The sequence below is a fragment of the Magnolia sinica genome, chromosome 13 (assembly GCF_029962835.1).
Source record: "Magnolia sinica isolate HGM2019 chromosome 13, MsV1, whole genome shotgun sequence".
In the NCBI taxonomy this organism is placed as follows: domain Eukaryota; kingdom Viridiplantae; phylum Streptophyta; class Magnoliopsida; order Magnoliales; family Magnoliaceae; genus Magnolia; species Magnolia sinica.
Window position 1 is genome coordinate 3,647,066 of NC_080585.1, and position 17,920 is coordinate 3,664,985.

The 17,920-nt window shown below is 43.2% G+C and overlaps 2 protein-coding genes across 2 annotated transcripts; one reads left to right on the forward strand and one right to left on the reverse strand.

The window, feature by feature from the left end:
• The first annotated feature begins 3,086 nt into the window (after positions 1-3,086).
• LOC131222462 (large ribosomal subunit protein eL6-like) lies at positions 3,087-11,338 on the forward strand. Its single transcript, XM_058217532.1, has 4 exons — positions 3,087-3,414; positions 3,562-3,668; positions 10,734-10,915; positions 11,007-11,338. Exons 1-4 carry the CDS (start codon positions 3,155-3,157, stop codon positions 11,160-11,162), a joined length of 705 nt encoding a protein of 234 aa, XP_058073515.1. The 5' UTR covers positions 3,087-3,154; the 3' UTR covers positions 11,163-11,338.
• Positions 11,339-13,839: 2,501 nt separating this feature from the next.
• LOC131222464 (FT-interacting protein 1-like) lies at positions 13,840-17,651 on the reverse strand. The gene has a single exon (XM_058217533.1). It carries the CDS (start codon positions 17,231-17,233, stop codon positions 14,051-14,053), a length of 3,183 nt encoding a protein of 1,060 aa, XP_058073516.1. The 5' UTR covers positions 17,234-17,651; the 3' UTR covers positions 13,840-14,050.
• Positions 17,652-17,920: the final 269 nt, after the last annotated feature.

The window sequence follows — 17,920 nt, forward strand, 5'->3', positions numbered from 1 at the left end:
TCTGGCAAAACCTGATGAACCATCTAGATCTTACATTCGCCCAATAGACCCCACGATGTGGATTAGCTACTGATGCCCACCATTATGTATGTATTATATGATACCATCCAACCTTTTGAAAAGATCATTTTACAACGTTGGATAAAGAATGAGGCTGATCCAAATCTCTAGTGGACCTACCAAGAGTGATGATGCCTACTGTTGAAACATTTCTAAGGTCCACCGTTATTTTTATTTGAGACCCAACCAGTTCATAAGTTAACACAGACACGAAAGTAAAAGCACAAATATCAACATGATGGAAATCTTTTGTTGACCTGTAAGTTTCTAATGGTAGGTGCTTAATCTCCACTGTTTTCTATGATAGGGCCCGGAGCTTTGGATTTGATTCATTGTTAAGATCATGCCCTAAGTTAATATCTCTGAGGTGATGGACAGTGGGGATACAAAACATGTATCATAGTGGGGCTGACTTTACTACCAGCCTGTCAAATCCGCGTCTCAGCCCGAAAGACACGGATTTGATTCATTCTTAAGGTCTGTTTGGGCAGTAGGATTGGAAGGGTTCAGGTGGGATGGGATTCACCTGGTCGTGTGCCAATTTCACTCCATGTTTGGGAAGAATGGGAACGCTTGGAATTACATTAAATGGAATTCCATTCGTCCCGTGCCAATTTCACCTAATGTTTAGCAAGTTGTGTAGATCCCACCATGATGTGTGGGCTATATCCACACCGTCCACCCATATATCGAGATTATTTTAGAGCATGGGCCAAAAAATCAGGTAAATCTAAAGCTCAAGTGGACCCCACCATAGAAAGCAACAGGGATTGAATACTTACTGTTGAAAACTTCTTTGGGGCCACATAAGTTTTGGATCTACCTCATTTTTAGGCCCATGCCATAAAATGAGGTTACAAAACAAATGAATGATTTAGATATAACACATGTGTGTTATTCTCAGTAATTTCAAATGGTGGTGGGTATATTCATTCAATATACCACCATATTATCAACAAAGCATGGCATTAATTTTATCCCATGGTATTAGGGGATAATTCCAGCCATGGGTAATAATTATGTTTTTTGAATCCCGGAGCTTTGGATTTGATTCATTGTTAAGATCATGCCCTAAGTTAATATCTCTGAGGTGATGGACAGTGGGGATACAAAACATGTATCATAGTGGGGCTGACTTTACTACCAGCCTGTCAAATCCGCGTCTCAGCCCGAAAGACACGGATTGGCCACCAACAGGTTAAGCATTGAGACTTGCAAGTGACGTCACCAAGTTCAATGAGTCCCACCATGATGTATGTTTTGTATCCACCCATGCATATTTTTGGAGAGACCAATTTCGGGCATGATTTTATAGAATGAGTAGATCCAAATCTCTAATGAACCCACCATAGAAAACACTGGAGAGAATGACACCCATCATTAAAAACTTTCAAAGGCTACAAAAGTTGTGGACGAAGCTAATATTTGTGTTTTCCCCTTTTTAATGTTCGTGTTAACTTACGAACAAGTTGGATTGAAATCATAGCCGATCTTAAGACGGTTTCAACGGTGGGCATCAGTGTCTCCACTGATTTTTATGGTGGGGTTTACTAAAGCTTTCGATATGCTTCATTCTTTGGATCATGGTCTAAAATGATTTCTCTAAATGGATGAACCGTATGAATAGAACACATACATCATGATGGGACCTACATAACTTAGTGCCGTCACCACAGTAACTCTGCTCAACCTCTCATAGGTAATCCGCGTCCGAGCCCACACGGGTCATCCGGGAGGATGCAGATTGCGTCGTACCCTGCACGTCACGAACGGACAGTTATGTGGGTGGGCTCACCGTGATGTGTCTATTTAACCAGGCCTCCATCCCTTCTTTCAATCATTTCAAGGTATGTGTCAAAAATGAGGCAGATTCAACGCTCAGATGGACCGCACCAAATAATAAGCCTATTAGTATTAAATGCAAGAAGTATTAAATTCAAGAGTCATCTTTAGTGTGGTCGACTTTAGCGTTGGATCTGCCTCGGTTTTGTGCATATTATATAATATGATCTAAGAGAAGGAATGGACGGCATGGATCAACAGATACATCACGGTAGGCCCACCCGCGGAACTGCCCGTTCGTGGCCAGAGACGGGCCAAGCAGGACGCAATCGGCGCACGGTCCCGCTTTCATCTGATTCCGGGCTAACCGTGGCGTTTCCCGTAACAAGAGATTAAAGAGGTGAATCGAATCAAAATACCCAATTAGCACACGGTGTAAGAGATCCGAGCCGATAATTATTGGTGCCTCCCTTAAGCATTACCTGGCTTCAAAATTAGCAGCAGCCACTCGCCGGTTTGAGGGAAATAGACGGTAATGAAAAAAAAAAAAACAGCGGTTAATATTCAAGGAACATGTGGTCAATAGAGTTCCCACCCATTGGATGGTGCCGATCCTGCACACGTGGTCAAACCTCGCATATCTGCTGTGATAACCTTTTCGACCTCTCCACGCGCGAAGCCTTAATCATTCTATTTTATTTAGACTCGTGATGTTCGTGAGAAATCCACCCTGTCGATCCGTTTTACGAGCTCATGTTAAGATATTCTAAAAAGAACGAAGTGGATCCAAAACTCAAGTGGGCCACACGAGATGGAAAATATAGTAAAGAAATTTCTACCGTTGAAACCTTTCTGGGCTCCCCACTTGACGTTTATTTGCCATCCAAACCGTTTATTAGGTCATTCACACTAATAAGTGAAAATATGATAAACTCGCCCTGATACAGAACTTTTGTGGTCATGTGAATGTTTCAACGGTGGTTATTGAATCCACACTATTTCCTTTTGTGTAGTCCATTTGTTTTTCCATTCGCCCAACCTTTGATGTTATGTCTTAAAATGAGCTCGAAAAACGGATGGACGGAGTGGATTTCTTAAAATCATCAAGGTGGGCCCCACCTAGCATCCTAGCCGAGCAGGAACTTTAGGCTTTTGCAGGAAATCCGTTTACATGTTCAGGGACATTTTCGTCAATTATCACTACTCCAGCAGCGGGAGGTGATATAAAGAGACTAGGGTTTCTAGGGTTTTAATCCTCTCCAAAACGAGCGAAAGCAGAGAAAAAGCGGCTCAGACATTTCCATCAGCATCAATGGCGCCGAGCGGGAAGAAGCCGAGGACGACGAGCAGAAACCCCGATCTGATCCGTGGGATCGGCAAATACTCGCGGTCCAAGATGTATCACAAGCGGGGTCTGTGGGCCATCAAGGCCAAGAACGGTGGATCCTTTCCCCACCACGATCCCAAGTCCAAGCCCGCCGCCCCCGAGGTAAAACCCCCCAAGTTCTACCCCGCCGATGATGTGAAGAAACCGATTCCAAATCACCGCAAGCCCAAGCCCACCAAGCTTAGGTCCTCTCTCTCTCTCTCTCTCTCTCTCTCTCATTTCTCGTTTTTAGGGTTTTGAATTAGGGCAAGCATCACGCCTCATTTCTCGTTTTTAGGGTTTTTCTTTTGATTTTATTATTATTTTTTTTTTTTTTGGGGTATTTGAATCAGGGCAAGCATCACGCCTGGAACGGTTCTGATAATTCTGGCCGGTAGATTCATGGGAAAGCGGGTCGTTTTCCTCAATCAGCTTTCGTCGGGTCTGCTTCTTGTTACTGGTGAGTGTTTTTTTTGTTTTTTTGCTTTTATTTTTGTTGGTTGAGATCTGATGATTATCGCATGGTGGAATCTTAGCCGTCTTTGTAACTGACCACTTCATTTCTGATTCTATGTTGGAGCATTTCCTTGGGCGGGTTTGCTTTTAAATGATTACTCTTCCCTTTGTTTTTTGATTAGCCGTGGTTGTTTTCATGTTGCTATGATTTTTTTTTTTAAGAGTCTTTAAGTAAATAAGATTCTTCTTTTTTATTTTTGAGTTTGTTTTGGTGCTGTTTCTACCCTGAATCCTACTTTTAATGCTGCCTGTTCTGCTTACATTCCCATTTTTCCAATGATCTGAACAGTACTCATTGTGTGCTCTATGCTATAGGGGATCTGTTAAGAAACATACCCTGGATGATTGTGAGCACCATAATTAGTTGAGCATAGATCAATGAAAAGAGAATTTTTCAATGGATCACATTCAATTATAGAAATCAAAGGTTGAGATCATCGTTGAAGGGTGATTATGGGACAATAGCTTACTTATGATAGGAACTAGAATATAGACAGTTGAAATCATTGGGCCATCTCAGCATGTGGGCACCAGTGGGTGGATTCTGAGACACTATAGAGGCAAAACAAACTTCCCTTTTTTTGCTGTTTCTTTTTTCTATAAATTTGTCAATTACAGTTTTGTTTTAGGTTAAGTAATTCAGTTTAAGCATGCAACGATCAGGACTCACCATGGGGTTGATCCTGACTTAGACTACATAATATTGAATTGTTTTAGGAATTTGATTTCTCTATGTTGTCGACTTGTTGTGGAATGGGATGGAGCATTTTGTACAGTAGAGGTTGGAATGCTGGATGAGATTGTGCATTCTTGGAGTTTACCACATGACAGCAGTTTCAAAGTTTTTTAAATTTCTTTTGGGTGATTGATATTATAAACTTTTATTAGAGTTGTGTGGGGTTACTGGAATTGCATTTTGCATGGGTTTCCAATGACCCAGTACGATCTCGGAGATATATTCAGTTTCACGAAATGAAATGGTTTGTGGGGAGATTGAGTTTGCGTCTCTGTTCTGGAGATGCACGCTCAGAGCTTTGCTAAGCCCACATACATGTATAAGGCAGCTCATGTACACTCCACAACATGTCCCTGTGTGGCATACACAATGTTGTCAAAAGCAATCGATTATGCGATCGCATAATCGCATAATGCCATTCATATTGCATATGCGATGGTCGCATATCCAATATGGGTGGTATGTGATCGCATTTGCGATTATGCAATAGCATACTTTACATTTTTTCTGTTTTTTTTTTTTTTAAAAAAAAAAAAAAATTATTTCCAAAAAAAAGTTGTAAGCGATTGTGCCATCACGCTGGATCACTTATGCCATTTGACAACATTGGGCATAAATGTGCAATTTCCAAGCTATCCATCAGGTAGGTCAAACCGTGCAGACGTACTTTCCCAGAAATAAAGGTTATCAATTTGCAGGTTGTCACAATCTTAGAAACAGTTGGAAGCGGTGTTGTCATATGATCGCATATGCCATTTTGGTAGATATATCACATATGCCATAGTGGCAGATGCGGTTTTATAACCACAATGGTATATGTGTTTTTATGCCATGACACATGTGATAATGTATGCGATTATGCCATTGCTTATATGATGAAAAAATGTAAATTTTTTGGGGGGCTGTGCGATGGCATATGCGATTGCATATGCACAGAAGCCCCTTAGGTTGCATACAATCACTTATGCTATTTGACGACAATGGTTGGAAGGGTTAGAAAGCTTCGGCCAAGTTTTTATCAGCCATACATGTCTAATAAATTGTCACCCATTCGACTCGTGGAATGTCCTGAATGTTGGGCGAGGGCATTTACAGAGTGGTATCCATCTGATGGATGGATTGGATCCTGCACCTACGAGCCATGGGAGTACATTTGAGACGTGTTGATCTGCCCTGCACACCTGTGAGACTAGCAAAGCTTATGTAAGCAAATTCACCACAGACCGGGTAAAATAGTTTTATCATCGAAACTCTGTGATGAATTTCTGAATATGTAAATATTTGATCATCAATACTGTGATGAATATCTAAATATGGAAATATTTTATCATCGAAACTGTGACTTCCGGGAGCCTCTCAGTTTAAGGATTTCAGACCCATCAGCCTTATTGGTAGTCTCTACAAAATTCTGGCAAAGGTGCTCGCCAACAGATTGAAGAAAGTTATTGGGTCGATCATAAGCCCTAATCAGTGCGCGTTCATCCCTGGAAGACAAATTACTGATGCAGCTCTCATTGCCAATGAATGTCTTCACTCCAGCCATCAGTCAGAGAAGAAGTATATCCTCTGCAACTTGGATATGGAGAAGGCGTACAACCACGTCGAGTGGGAATTTCTCTTATACTTGATGAAGCGAATGGGCTTCGGTGGTCGCTGGTGTCTATGGATTGAGGAGTGCATATCTTCTGCTCATTTCTTTATTCTCTTAGACGGTTCCCCGAAAGGATTCTTCCACAGTTCTCGGGGTCTCAGACAGGGAGACCCCCTCTCCCCCTTCCTATTCCTCATTATCGCTGAAGCCTTATCTGCCATGCTTCTCCAAGCTCAATCTGTTGGCATGTTCACGGGAATCAGGATAAAAGATGTCAGCGAACCGATTACCCATGTTCAATTCGCAGATGATATTCTAATTTTTTCTGAAGCTTCTCCCGACTTCGTCACCAACCTGCGTACGGTTATCAGATGCTTTGAAGTCGTGGCAGGGTTGAAGGTGAATTTATTCAAATCCAAGTTATTTGGGGTGAACATGGATGCGCGGGAGAACGCTGAGCTAGCTGAGCTCTTAGGATGTGTTTCAGGTACTTTACCAACCTCATTCCTTGGTCTCCCCTTATGTGTTGGGAAGCCCAATAAGAAGCAATGGGAAAAAGTCTTACATAGATTCCGTCACCTCTTAGCTGGTTGGAAACGACGTTTCCTTTCAATCGGTGGGAGACTCACGCTTATAAATGTTGCCTTATCAAATCTCCCCACCTATTACATGTCCCTTTTTCGCTGTCCCGCTACGATCCTCAAGTCCATAGATGCCCTCAGATGCAACTTCCTTTGGAGTGGCAAAGAAGATAGAAACAAATTCAGTCTGATGGACTGGAGAAAAGTCTGTAGAAACATTAAAGAGGGAGGTGCTGGCATTAAAGACCTTAATCTGATGAACCGAGCTCTATTAGGTAAGTGGATCTGGAGATTAGGCTATGAGAAGGATAGTCTTTGGAATACCATCATTAAAGGCAAGTACGGGAAATCCATAGGCGGGTGGTGGACGAACGACAGCTCCCTTTATAGGGCCTCAGTGATATGAAAAGGAATCAGTCGTATGAATGATGAGGTCATCCGTACGATTGGTTTTGAGGTGGGCAAGGGAGACAGTATTCGGTTCTGGAAAGACATATGGATCGGAGACATTCCGTTGAAGGATAAATATCCTTCAATTTTCCGGATTGCGAGCAACAACAATACTTTCATTGCCGATAACTATTCTTTTGTAGCGGACAAGGTTGTTTGGAACATCCCCTGTAGGAGGAATCTTGAGGATTGGGAACTTGATCACTTTGTGGAATTGCTGCTGTTCATCCAAAACGCGTCTCCAAATCCAGCCTGCAAGGACAACATTATTTGAAAAGCTGATAAGTCTTCTGTCTTCACAGTCAGGTCTTTCTTTAAGATTCTCTCCTCCAACAATGATTCTAACCCCTGCCAACACTCCCATTTTATTTGGGAATACGCAGTCCCTCCCAAGCTTCAGGTTTTTGGTTGGCTGGCCGGGAACAATAGAATTCTCACACTGGATAATCTTAGAAAAAAAAGAATGACTCTCCTAATATCTGTTTATGTTGTATGTCCGCTGAAGACTCGGTAAACCACTTATTTATTCACTGCTCTCTCGCCTTCTCAGTTTGGTCTGCCATTCTTACCTGCTTCAACATTAGTTGGTGTTTCCCAAAGGATGTAGATTTGCTCCTGAAAGCTTGGCATGGGGTTAGCATAGGCAAGCTCAAAACCAGGATATGGCGGACGGGTATTTTGGCGATGTGGTGGGCGATTTGGATAGAAAGAAACAAGAGGTGTTTTCAGAATAAAGGGAAGCCCCCCCATTTAGTCTCTGCGTACGTTAAATGCTTCATAGCGAAATGGGCTTCCCTTAGGGAAGGGAACAATGTAGATCTTTCTTTTCTATTGTCTTAGGGCTTGCCCCCTCAGCAGTGCCTTCTCTTGTTTTTCTTTCCTGTTTTTCTTTTAAATATGTAAATATTTGATCATCAATACTGTGATGAATATCTAAATATGGAAATATTTTATCATCGAAACTGTGACTTTCTGAATATGGAAATATGTTTTCATCAAAACTGTGACGAATTGGTGAACATGGAGTTGCTTGAATTTTCTTTTGAGCTTGAATCTGTTGCTGTACATGGGGTTCTTGAGATGGAGTGTGTGCGCTTTAGCAAACCTTGCCTTCTCAAATTTACCACCAATGAGGTAAAAGATGTTTCATTATCGAAACTGTGGTGAATTTCTGAATCTGGTTTTGTCTGTTTTCTTTGAGATTGAATGTATTGTGCATTACAAATACATGCCACCATGCTATTCTTGAGAAGGGACAGAGGATTTTGTGCCTTACAAATACCTACCACACTATTCTGTAACAATGTTGTCAAAGTTGTTTTTCTATTTTTATTTTTATTTTTTTTTAAAAATGACAACAGGGTGTCCCCGCCCCTTTTTAAGGCAGGACTAATCCCTGCTGATGCACACAATCACTCGCAAACCACGTGCATCAGATAAAACACGGGGAGGGGAATCAAACTCGCATTTGTGGGGAGCAAACCCACAACACTAGCCATTCACCCTAACCTCTATCAAATTTGTTATCGTATTGCAAATCTTAAAAGGGGTTGAATCGCATCGAATTGCAAATTATATGGTAAGCGATAGGATTCTTTTTTGATTTCTTAAAAAACATTATTTAAAAAAAAAAAATTCTGAAAAATGCAAGTAAATCAGAAAAGATCCAATCAACATGTACTAAAAAAAGCAATACATTTGAGATAATGTATGAGATATACATATCACGATATTAAAGGATACTAATGTTTTTCTTCTCGTCTTTCAAAAAATTTACCTTAAAAAACATTCAAGAGTCCTTCAATAATTTTGTTCTTTTGTACCCTTCTTGGGTAAAAAATGGTATTCAATTCCATTGAGTGAATAAAAAGACATCTAGTCTTTCAATTATTTTGTTCTTTTGTACGTTTTTTGAGTTAAAAATGGTGTTTGATTCCATTGAGTGAATAAAAAGGTATCTTGATTTCTTTGTATTGGGTTTTTGAATATCAAAACCTCCAAATCTCCTCTCTCTCTCTCTCTCTCAAAAGGGAAAAAAATGAGTATATTTTTAATAGGGGAGTGCCTTTTTGGTTTTATAAGTGAAAGGGTAAAAAGAAAGCGGAAAAAATGAATAAAAAATATTTTTTTCAAAGTACTTTTTGGGCCTTGTCATGCATTCTACAATTATCTTATGATTACCGTAAGATTATTTAAGATTTGCAATTTTGATGTACAATTCAAAACGTACACCCATATGGTATGATGTGAATTATTGTGAATCGTACTATTCTGATAACACTGTTTGGTAACCACTATTCAAGCATAACAGAGTAACGCAAGAAATTATTTTTTAGAGAGAAAGAGCATCGTGCTATTCAGTATTGAGAGAGAGAGAGAGCGCAAGGGAGCATGATTCTATATATATATATATATAGAGAGAGAGAGAGAGAGAGAGAGAGAGAGAGAGAGAGAGAGAGAGAGAGAGAGAGCCCACCTGACGAGTGGATCTTGTTTTTGCACTAGGTGATCTACATGGTGAGGTCAACCTTTTGGATGTAGTAAAACATGACATGTTAGCAGTTATGTGCTAGGTGGGCTGCTACTTGGGTGCGTCAATCTGAACCCGATTGACCCAATTAGTTTGGGTCAGGTTGTCAAGGTTCTTGGGTCAGGTCTGTGTTGGAAAATGCTAACCCAATTTGAATTTGTGTTGGGTTTGGGTTGAACAGCTATGTATGGGTTAGGTCAGTTTGGGAGTAGTCACATGTATTTGGTCGGGTTGGGTCGAATAGAGAGAAATTTGGGTTGGGCACACCTCGGATTGGAATTTGGGTCGGGTCGGATTGAGTTGCAAGTTGGGCTTTCCTTATGTTGGGTTGATCTTAGGTTGATCCTCAACCTGATCCAATCTGCCTGAGTTGCACTCCTTGCTGCAACTTAGCGTCTCCCTTCAGTTTTGTGAGTGTTTTTAAGTGGTAGATTGGCTTAGTTTTGTTTATTGTCTTTTAAATGGTAGATTGGAGTTTTATCAGTCTGCCTGCCAAACATAACCTTCCTCTTTCACCCATGCTCTTGAAGTCAGCGAAGGGGAAGGCACAAATCAATACCCCTCACATGCCAACATGGTCCCACCCTTTATTGAACCTAGCCAAACGAATACATGCGTGACCCAAAGGGTGTGCAGGCAGAGTAGGGTCAAGGAAGAACAGTTGCCAAGGGAACCATCGCAATGGTTGTTTTGGCTAAATACATGGAAATCATCATCATCATTTAAGCCTTACCCGGACTAATTTTGATTGTCTACCTGAATCTTGTCGTGTCATTCCACTCTCTCAAGGGCCATAAGTTCAATTAGACCATTGGTCATCAAATCTTTTCCTACTACCTCCACCCACAACCTTTTGGGCCTCGTGTACGCATCCTATGTGCATGTTGTTCCTTGACCACCCATAATCCTGTCCCATAAAGTATGGCTGGTCTTGTAACTGTCGAAATATCACATAATGCATAATGATATATAAACAACATATGTTTAGCAATAGTCAATAGTGCCAGTTGTTACTGACTGATTGACAACATGCCTGATCTTCACTTCCTTTCTTTTGCTACCTTCTATTTATGCAGTCTTTACTGTTTCGTTAATGCTTTTCACTTGTCCTGTTGCTATAGGCCCGTTTAAGGTTAATGGCGTCCCCCTGCGGCGTGTTAATCAGGCTTACGTGATTGCGACCTCTACCAAGGTTGATATTTCTGGTGTAGATGTTCAAAAGTATGATGACAAATATTTTGCTAAGGAGACCAAGAGAAAGAAGAAGAAGGGAGAGGGTGAATTTTTTGAGGCTGAGAAAGAGGTTCGTCTTTTCTCTTATACACAGCAGTGAAGTTGGTAGTTGTTTGGGTTTGCTCATGCATTGTTCCTTTTTTTGTGTTTTCTTGATGTAGGAAACGAAGTCCCTTCCACAGGAGAAGAAGGATGATCAGAAGGCTGTGGATGCCCAGCTGATCAAGTGCATTGAGGCAGTCCCAGATTTGAAGGCTTACTTGGCTGCCAGGTTCTCTCTTAGGTCAGGCATGAAACCACATGAGCTTGTTTTCTAGACGAGACTCTACAGAAATGTTAGGATTATTTCCCTGTCAGGAATTTTGTTTGATTTCAGTGAAATGTTGCAGTACTATTTCAGTTTTGATTGGTGGCAGACCCCTTGATTATGTTTTTATGTTACTCTTGCTTGCAATAGATTTCATCTAATATTCTATTATAAGTTTGTGGAGAAGGCAGTGTGAATGTGAAATATACATGATATATGAAGATTGTTGCATTGGATCCCATCTAAGCAAATGGGAGGTTCTTTCTAAGGGCAATATATTTGTACTGCTTTACAGATTGCTTGTCTGCATGAAATGCAATGCAAGATGAGATCCATTGCATGTGTTTAGTGCCAGTTAGTTTGGAAATCAGGCAACCACTCATTGAACCAGACAGCTTGACCGGTAAACTCTCTTTGGATCCAGATACCTAATCCCTATTATACATAACACCAATATAGCTTTTGCCCTGGCAGTTGAATCTTTGCAGCATTGCAATAGAGTAAAAATGTTATGAAAATGTAGTGTATCTGGCAGGGCTATTGAGATTTTACTGCACAAGGGATGGCATGGGTTGCACCCATGGCCTTTCACTTTTAACATGCATCTAGCCAGACCTCTTTGCGTTGTAGCTTGCACCCATATGAAGCCTCTAATTAGGAAGACTGCATCAAAATTCTCGTGTAGCACACCTTGATGACCGTGGCATCCACACCGTCCAGAAGTCTTATATTAGGACATCAGCCTCAAAATTAGGCAGACCAGGGAGTCAAATTACCTTTAAAAAATTTTAGGCCGATCAGGAGCTCTGAGTTTGCCTCCCAAAAATTATGCAGATCAGGACACACGAGCACTCAAGTGGGCCCTAACGAAGGAAACAGCTTGATGGGTTGCCTGTTCCCTTTTCTGTGTAGCACATACCTGCACCTGCGTGTAGTCCCATTTTCCCTTCGCCTCTCCTTCTCTCCTCGCTGAATCTATCCCTTCTCTCTCCTTCACCTCACACCATGTGCTTTCCATACCCCCTAGTAACCTATTAAAGATTGAAGGACCTTATGCTTTCCATACCCCCTAGAAACCTATTAAAAATTGAAGGACCATATGTAGGGGTGTACACGAACCGAGCTAGCTCGGTTAGCTCGCTCGATTCGACTCGGTTCGAAGCTGAGTTCGAGCCGAGTCGAGCTGATTTTTTTAGCTCGAAAATGAGTTCGAGCAGGCCCCAGCTCGACTCGACGCGGATCGAATCCAGCTCGAATTGAACTTGGATCGAACCAGTTCGGTGACTCGGTTACTTTGCCATTGATGTTGATAAAATGACTCAACGAAGTGTGGCCAGTGGCAAGGAAGGTATGTACATGAAACAAATACCCTTTTTTTCTTGGTTTTTTTTTTGGTTTTTATGTTGCTTAGAAGGTGTTTGATAAAATACCTGTAAAACCATTGCTTTTGTTTCACATACAGAGGTATTTTGAAGGTGCAGTCCAGGTGTTTGTGGAAATGCCTCGATGGCGAACTTGGCTTGATCTTGGCTCGAACTTGGCCCGAGCTGGCCCGAGCTGCTGACCGAACCGAGCCAAGTTCGAGCTGAGGTCAGCCAGTGGTGGAGCCGAGTCCAGCCGAGGCCAGCTCCACTTGCTTCGACTCTGTGTACAACCCTAACCATATGCTTTCCATACCCCCTAGTACTCTATTAAAGATTGAAGGGGTGACCCCCCTAGTAACCTATAAAAGCATCCGACATGCCCATTTGCTATGTGCAAGATCTGAGCAATGCATCAGGTGCCTAGTGCAAAAGATACTCATTCGGTGGGCCACTGTGTGAGAAGAAAATGGATGATTAGATTGTCAAACGTGCGTGTGTTGTGCCATGATGGCTTGTATGATATACACAGGCATTCATAATTTTAGCAATGAACTTTTTATGTTTATTGAATTTTCTTGGGCAGCTTTTTTGGAAATTAGGCTGGTAAGTATTCCAACCACCGGTTGAAGGTGAGAAAAGTCTTGGGACATGTTAGCATGGTATTCTGCAACAATAATGCTGGTCGCTACGCCTAACACTGTTACTGTTATGATATGGGCCATAATTGCCATTATCTACTGTTATGATATGGGCCATAATTGCCATTATTGCCCCATTAAAACCATTGCAGGGTGTTACAGGTCAATTTTTCTGTAAAGAGTGCTACAACCAGTATGACCCCATAATGCCAAACAGATGCTGCGGTTGCATAACACAATGGCTGTTATGGGGCGATATTGTTGTGTGGTCAAGAAGAGATCTTTCTCTCAATAATATCGAAATTAAAAGAAAAAAATACAAAACCAGTACATAGATTTAATTAAAAGAAAAAAATACAAACCACAATATTTATTTATATGATTCACTTTCATATATATCACCCCAAATGACTTAAGCTTTATATAAAACTTCATGTGAACCTATGTAGCTCCAAATGACTTAAGCTTTATATAAAACTTCATGTGAAATTATGTAATTGCCCTTCGAACTGGGGATAATCTCCAGCCCAAACGACAATTTCATGTAGGCTCAAGACTCCCAATCAAGGGGGTGCTGCCCCCCTCGACCCCAACGAGTTCAATGCAGAGCTTGACCTATGAAAGTGCTGGCAGGATGAAACGGTACATCTCCGATGATCTGGCTAGATACAACACGCAAATAAAAAGAAGAAGAAGAAAACAGCCAAAGATGTTAGACCATAACCAAACACATTATTACAACTTCACAAACACCCTTCGTTTCTAGTTCTGAACTTGGAAGCTGAATCCTGAAGAAGGTACTCCCTGCGGCTGTCAAAGGAAGAGATGCTCACAAGAAACTCAAAACTAGTTATCTGCCATGGAAGCTGCAACAGCTCTCATGTCTCTTCCTCTCATCAAATCATGCTGTCAGTGCGAGCTGGTAATCTCTTGAAGAAATTGCTGGGCACCGAAGGCAGCTTGCTCCGGAATCTGGGGTGGCGGAGCATGTATATGCCAACAATCAGAGCCACCACCCTGAAGGGTGTAACATACAGCACCACTGCAGTAAACAGGCAGAAGACTATGAAGACACTAGTAGCTCTAGGGTCTCTCCAGCTGAGCAGGGACTGGAATCTCTCCCCTTGCGTCGCCATGTCTCCCACCACGGTCTGTATCCTGCCCGCCACGCTCCTTAGCCGATCATACCTCATTCGAACCAAGTCATGGGTCTTAGATGTTGGGAATGTGTCGAACTCCTCGTCCAGCTCATCTGGGTGGACTGCCTCAGCCCATGAGAGTTTCGTGTCCATGTGAGGTGGGTGCCTTGGCCTGAACCTGTAGTTCCATATTCCAATGAGGAACATGTAGAGGAATACAGTTGGAAGTATAAGTTCCGGGTACCAGATCAGGATCGTGAACAGGATGTGAACCAACACGGATGTGATCGGGTTCTTCCAGTGACAAACATCACCAAACCATCGGCCAATTGCAATCATCCCTGCAAGCAGGGACATGATCCTGAAGAAGTTTGCTTTGCTTCTTCTCATGCTCCACATATGAGAATCCACATCAAGCATGTACTCCACAACCTCCTTCCTAAGCGGCGGTTCAGCCCTTCCAAGCCTCACTGCTACTATGTTCATGGCCTGGTATCGCAGGCTGTCTAATTGATTGACGGTGAAGGGATGGAGATAATGCATCTTTGGGAGCGGTGGATGACCGTACAAATGTATCATGTTAACCAGTGACAAGCAAGTGAAACGAATTGCTAGCTGAAGCTCCCCCATCTTCTTCACCCCAGATGGGTGTAGAACAAGGAGAGGGTAGGAATGTGTGTAAATCCGATCTGTTTCCAGGGTAGATAGCCGGATCCTTACCTTTCCGATCCTTGAGTCTCTAGCCGGGCCACCACTGGCTGGCTTTTCATTGCCGCCCAAGTGACAGTTATCAAAAACTCCCAGTGTGATTACCGTGCACGCGTCGTAAACCTCCCATGTGTATTGCTCATTCCATTTGGGATTGAAGCTGTCGATTATGGTCCTTGTCCGCACCCACTTCTGTCCATACTTAGCAACACAGTAAGCATCGGTGGTGCCTCTTCCATCCTTCATTTTCATGGGCAGCAGCGCTTGCCCACTCAAAATTCCCACTTCCAGTATGCCTATCGGCTGCTTCCAGAGCTGCCTTGCAGTGGGACGCTGGTCACTTATATACATGGTCGACTCGTCAAGCACATGGTAACCTCCCTCAAGGCACACTCTTAAGTGAATCCTGCTTGAGAATTTTAGCTCCTTGTTTTTGTCACCTTCCAGGATACCGAACCCGTGCTTCTCAAGGTTGAACCAGCGGGAATGGACGGGCCTGTGATCCAGTCGCCTTTCAAATTCGTTGAGTGACAGTGTGATCTTCCCGATCACCTCGTCTTTTGTCTGCTGCACTCGGTCCTCAATTGTAAGAACCAACTGCTCTTCAAAGGGCTCAGATGCTACGAAAACCAGGTCCTCGTTCCAGAGCAGGTTTCTGGTGCTACTCGGGCAGATTTTTGTCTTGAGGACCTGATTGCCAACTTGGGCTCTCACGAACGCCTCTGGAAGCCGGCTCCTGTCATTTGGCTGTATGTCCTGGGCCTCGATCACATTCACCCTGAGGTACCAGAGTTTTGGTGAGACGTAGACCTTTGATCGGATGTTGAACACACCCTCCCCATGAACTGAGGCAGCATCCGAGTGCCAGGCTTCTGGGAAGGCCTCGTCGGCCTGCGTCCCCATCCAAACAGCAAGCATGATCTCTCCTCTCCCCTTTCCATTGCCTCGCCGGTCCTCCAACCTGTACCACTGAGGCGCCAACGGGCTGTCAGGCGGCACCCGAGTTGGCACCTCATTCAGGTCGAACACTACCTTCCCGAGCCAGTCGTCCCTCCCCACTGTCTCCTTTTCCTTGACATAAACCTCCAACATCGACGACTGAATCCTCTCTTTTGAGAATGCAAACACCTGGTTCCACTCAGGATTGGTCTTCTTCTCGAAGTGCTTCGTCGTGCCCTTATAGTTCCCCAGCTTCACCTCCACATACGGGTTGCAGCTTACGCTAACGGGGTCGGTGGGGAAATCTTTCCCCTTGACCACCCTTACATATAGGTAGTACATCTGTTCGACAAGGTCGTACGTGCTGGCATATCTGTCTCCACTCATCCACCCTCTGCCTCGGCCTCCCATCCACCATCGCTCACCAAGCCGTGGGCTGGTGTCTTTCAGCTTGTAATCCTCATGGGGATTGAGACGGGCTTGTGGATGGACCTGGTGCATGGTTAGCAGCACTGGCACACTTTCTTGCCGTCTCTCCTCCACTGATATCCCCGGCTGCTGAGAAACTTCTTGTTTGTTTACGTGTTGGGTCGTCTCAATCTTCACTTCCACGGGTTCCTTGATCTTCACTGCTTCTTTAGGTGGAGTGGAGGCGGTAGTTTTGTCAGCAGCAGCAACAGAAGTGAGAGTATCAGCAACAGCAGGTGCAGCACTAGCAGTTGTGGTATCAGGAAGAGCTGGTGCAGCCGTCGCAGTAGTAGCGTCAGCAACAACACCAGTATCAGTGCTGTTATTGTCAACAGCAGTGGCAGCGGTTTTATTGGCACTGATAGTAGTAGTATTAGTAACAATATCAGTAGCAGCAGCAGTAGAATTATCAGAAACAGGTGGAAGTGCGGATATGGGTTTGGTTGAAATGTGAATTTTCAGGCCGATCTCACCCTTCACAGATGAGAAAAACCACTTCTTTTCTAATGGGAATCTTTGTAAGACTTCCTCTCCTTCTCTAACTATATTGGAGCCATGGATCCTTACCTTCCCAAGGAAATTGCGGGTGGGGAATGTCCTCCGCTCGTTGTAGATGCACACCTCAATGGTGCGGTTGTTCAGGCTCTTGGGGTCATCAAGCCGGAAGGAAAGCGTCTGGTTCCAGGTGGGGTTGAGGTTTTTATGCACGGTCTTGGTCCTGCTGCGTTGGTTATCGAAGTCAACTTCAACGAATGGACTAGATGATCCTTCACCGTCCTTGGGCATTAGATCATGGGCGTCCACGACTTCTACCACCAGCTTCATCCTATAAGTCCCTTTTTCACTTCCCTGTCGCGGGAAACTGCACGGAAGCGGCCCCTCACGAGTAATCCGAAGGTTGATTCCAAAGCAAAGGTGTTTTGATTATGATTTTTGGAAAGCAAAAGGAAAAGCAGAAGAATAGTGAAGGTTTCGGGTCTATTTCTTTTTCTCAGATGACAGTATTTGTTTTTTTTTTTGGTGGGAAGGAAAAGGTACATTTGAAGTAAGAACTTGAATTCTAAGCTGTTGGGGGTCAAGGTATCCGAAGTGCCGTAGGGCGGCCGAAGACGGGCTCTGTGGGGAGAAATGGGGTTCAAATGAGAGCAGCATCAGATTAAAAGCTGTCCGAGCGCAGTTCATTTCCTTAGCCTGTAAGTTTTAGGAAAGCAAATGAGCTAAATTGCCAAACGCCATCATACTCCTTTTGGCCAAAGATGATTGAATGGGTAAGATTGCTTTGGACTAAAATAGGGAAAGGTGTGCCATTTGGTTTCCTAAGTGAAGACTACTTTTTAAGTGTCCGTGTCTGTATGCATTGCATTATGTACCAAACATCTCCCACCGGCCATCGGTGGCGGGCGGGAATCCCATGCAGATTTAAGATTCGGTAGTGGACTGGAATCCCATGCACATTCAAGATTTGATTCTTGGAAGCAACCCTGAATTCGGATCAAATAGTCGAAAGATAAA

What these genes read in the sequence shown, in the direction of transcription:
- LOC131222462 (XM_058217532.1), top strand. Translation starts at nt 3,155, where the DNA reads ATGGCGCCGAGCGGGAAGAAGCCGAGGACGACGAGCAGAAACCCCGAT. An exon ending in CCCAAGCCCACCAAGCTTAG is followed by an intron (nt 3,415 to 3,561) that starts GTCCTCTCTCTC and finishes TATTTGAATCAG; the next exon opens with GGCAAGCATCACGCCTGGAA. An exon ending in GGGTCTGCTTCTTGTTACTG is followed by an intron (nt 3,669 to 10,733) that starts GTGAGTGTTTTT and finishes CTGTTGCTATAG; the next exon opens with GCCCGTTTAAGGTTAATGGC.
- LOC131222464 (XM_058217533.1), bottom strand. Translation starts at nt 17,233, where the DNA reads ATGAAGCTGGTGGTAGAAGTCGTGGACGCCCATGATCTAATGCCCAAG.